The following is a 2,210-nucleotide window of genomic DNA, read 5'->3' on the forward strand; positions in this document are numbered from 1 at the left end:
GTGGAGAGAGAGGAGGGGGGGGGGGGGGGGACATTTCTTGAAAGGTTGTAATCTTGCCCCACGTGGGATTGTCAACAAGCTCACTGTAACTGCCCGGGGATTTTTTTTTGCTTTCCTCACCCCCTCCCTGACTGCTCCGAGCCAATGGTAGAACGCATGAGCTGGAAAGACCGCCCCTTGCCGAGAAACTACGCTGATCTGCTATAAATCCACCCACCGCCCGTTCCGAGCTCAGAATAAACGCAAGAGACTATACAACGGAGAGACACGCGACCGCTTCAGTTCACTGCAACGATCCCGATCGCACTTGGATTATAACTATGACTCTGGAAGAGATCCGCGGACAAGAGAACGCAATGGAAAACGTAGACAGGTAAATATTTTACCCGAGGACGCAGCGTTCGAGCTGCCGGCTTAATGCAATGCGTACCCTGTTTACCAAAAACTGAGCGCGGTGTCCTAATGATGCGTATTTGTCTTTGTCAAGGGTGCAAAGTGCAGGCGCAGCCCTGGAGGAGCTGCTGGTGGCTGCTAAGAAGCAGGAGTACCTGACAGTTGGAGTTTACGAATCCGCGAAAGTCATGAATGTGTAAGTATTGCAATCCACGAAATGTTTAACTGCAATTGTCTTTTTTTTTTAATTCTTTATTTTTTTTAAATTCTAAGCATGGAAAAAGAATGTGTTCTGACCCCCGCTCGTGTCCCCCCCCCCACAGTGACCCAGACAGCGTGGCATTCTGCGTCCTCGCCACCGATGAGGAGTACGAGTGCGACATCGCCCTCCAGATCCACTTCACCCTCATCCAGGCGTTCTGCTTCGACAACGACATCAACGTGGTGCGCGTCAACGACATCGAGCGCCTCGCCGACCTCGTGAGCGCAGGCGAGACCGGCGAGCCCAAGGACGCGCATTGCATTCTTGTCACGGTACGTTCCCTGGAAGCACCCACTCTCCGGGCAGCCGGTGAATCATGCACGCATCATTCCCCGCCTCTGTCTGAATATTCTGCACACGCTGCCAAGTCACCGCATGTCTGCATAGCTCATGTCTGCCTCTTGTGTCCTGACTCTAAATGTCTCGTGTTTTTTTTTTTTTTGGAAATTTCAGAGCCCCAGTGCAAACCCATGGAAAGACCCCGCTCTGGACAAGCTGAGTCTGTTCTGCGAGGAGAGCCGCAGCGTGTATGACTGGGTGCCCACCATCACACTGGAGGAGCGCTGAAGTGACACCCCACCTGCAATGCTTCACATGATGATGCTGATGATGAAGATGATGAAAAGAAAGTCAAGGAGCTGAGCCTCAGTTGGGGATGTTGGGGAGGGGGGGGGGGGGGCGTCCCGCCTTTCTGCCTCACATGTCTGGATTAAGAGGATGTGGCTGTAACCCTCACCCCCTTCACCCCCAACCCCCCAACCCCCCTTGCAAGAGCACAACCTTCCAGTGCATTCTGGGGTCGGCACGTTGGTTCTGGGTCACCCCGAGGAAGCGTCCCGAGTTGAGAGGTCAAGTGTGGGCCGGGTTCGGGGGGCGAATATGGGAGTGGACTGAAAAGCCTGACGGACACTGAGAAGGATTTGGAATGTACTGCATTATAGTGCATGAATAGATGATGAGTGGCGCCCGAGACACAAGGCGATGGGGAACTGAGCGGACGCAAGGTCGCAGAGACCTTTGCAAGAAATGGACTTACGAAAGTGCCGAGGCTGGACCTGAATCTCATTAGAGGGGGACGAGGAGGATGCCGGTCCGCAAGAGGGCGTTCTGAAAATGTCTAAATGGACTTTACTTTTCTTTACCGGCGCAGCGATCGGGGACTTCTTGGAATAAAGCACAGACTTTTGCTTGCAAATCCTGATCTGCGCTGCGCCTGAGCTTGTGACACTTACTCACGGACAAAAAATTTGACTTTCAAATATGCAACATTGTTTGAATTGTATTCAATTTTTTTCAAAAATGTTTTGTGAATAAACAATCAAACTCATCCTCTCTTGTCAGAAATGTTATTTCTCCTTTTTTGTATGAAACTTTGCAGACTGTTGGCATACTCTAAAACCGGCTGGCTTGAATGCAGCAGTGTGGGAAGTAAAAAAAACCAAAAAACAGCAGATTGCATAGACACTAAAGAACCAGGAAGTGTTGCACGACATCAGTTACACACTTGAAGAGAAGAAGTAGAGAGTAAAATGTGGGCTGAGAGAGAGTTCGGTGG

General features: G+C 51.0%; 1 protein-coding gene across 1 annotated transcript; it reads left to right on the plus strand.

Annotated features, from left to right (window-relative positions):
* Positions 1 to 222: 222 nt before the first annotated feature.
* gadd45ga (growth arrest and DNA-damage-inducible, gamma a) lies at positions 223 to 1,982 on the plus strand. The gene is made up of 4 exons (XM_068709346.1): positions 223 to 373; positions 488 to 589; positions 717 to 927; positions 1,109 to 1,982. The coding sequence occupies exons 1-4, from the start codon at positions 321 to 323 to the stop codon at positions 1,220 to 1,222; spliced, it is 480 nt and encodes a 159-aa protein (XP_068565447.1). The 5' UTR covers positions 223 to 320; the 3' UTR covers positions 1,223 to 1,982.
* Positions 1,983 to 2,210: the final 228 nt, after the last annotated feature.

The sequence above is a fragment of the Cebidichthys violaceus genome, unplaced genomic scaffold, assembly GCF_023349555.1.
Source record: "Cebidichthys violaceus isolate CVI_PGR_0920_01 unplaced genomic scaffold, fCebVio1.0.p SCAF_143, whole genome shotgun sequence".
Taxonomy (NCBI): domain Eukaryota; kingdom Metazoa; phylum Chordata; class Actinopteri; order Perciformes; family Stichaeidae; genus Cebidichthys; species Cebidichthys violaceus.

Coding starts and splice junctions, on each gene's coding strand:
- gadd45ga (XM_068709346.1), top strand. CDS start 321: ATGACTCTGGAAGAGATCCGCGGACAAGAGAACGCAATGGAAAACGTA. Junction 374..487: donor GCAATGGAAAACGTAGACAG/GTAAATATTTTA, acceptor GTCTTTGTCAAG/GGTGCAAAGTGCAGGCGCAG. Junction 590..716: donor TCCGCGAAAGTCATGAATGT/GTAAGTATTGCA, acceptor CCCCCCCCACAG/TGACCCAGACAGCGTGGCAT.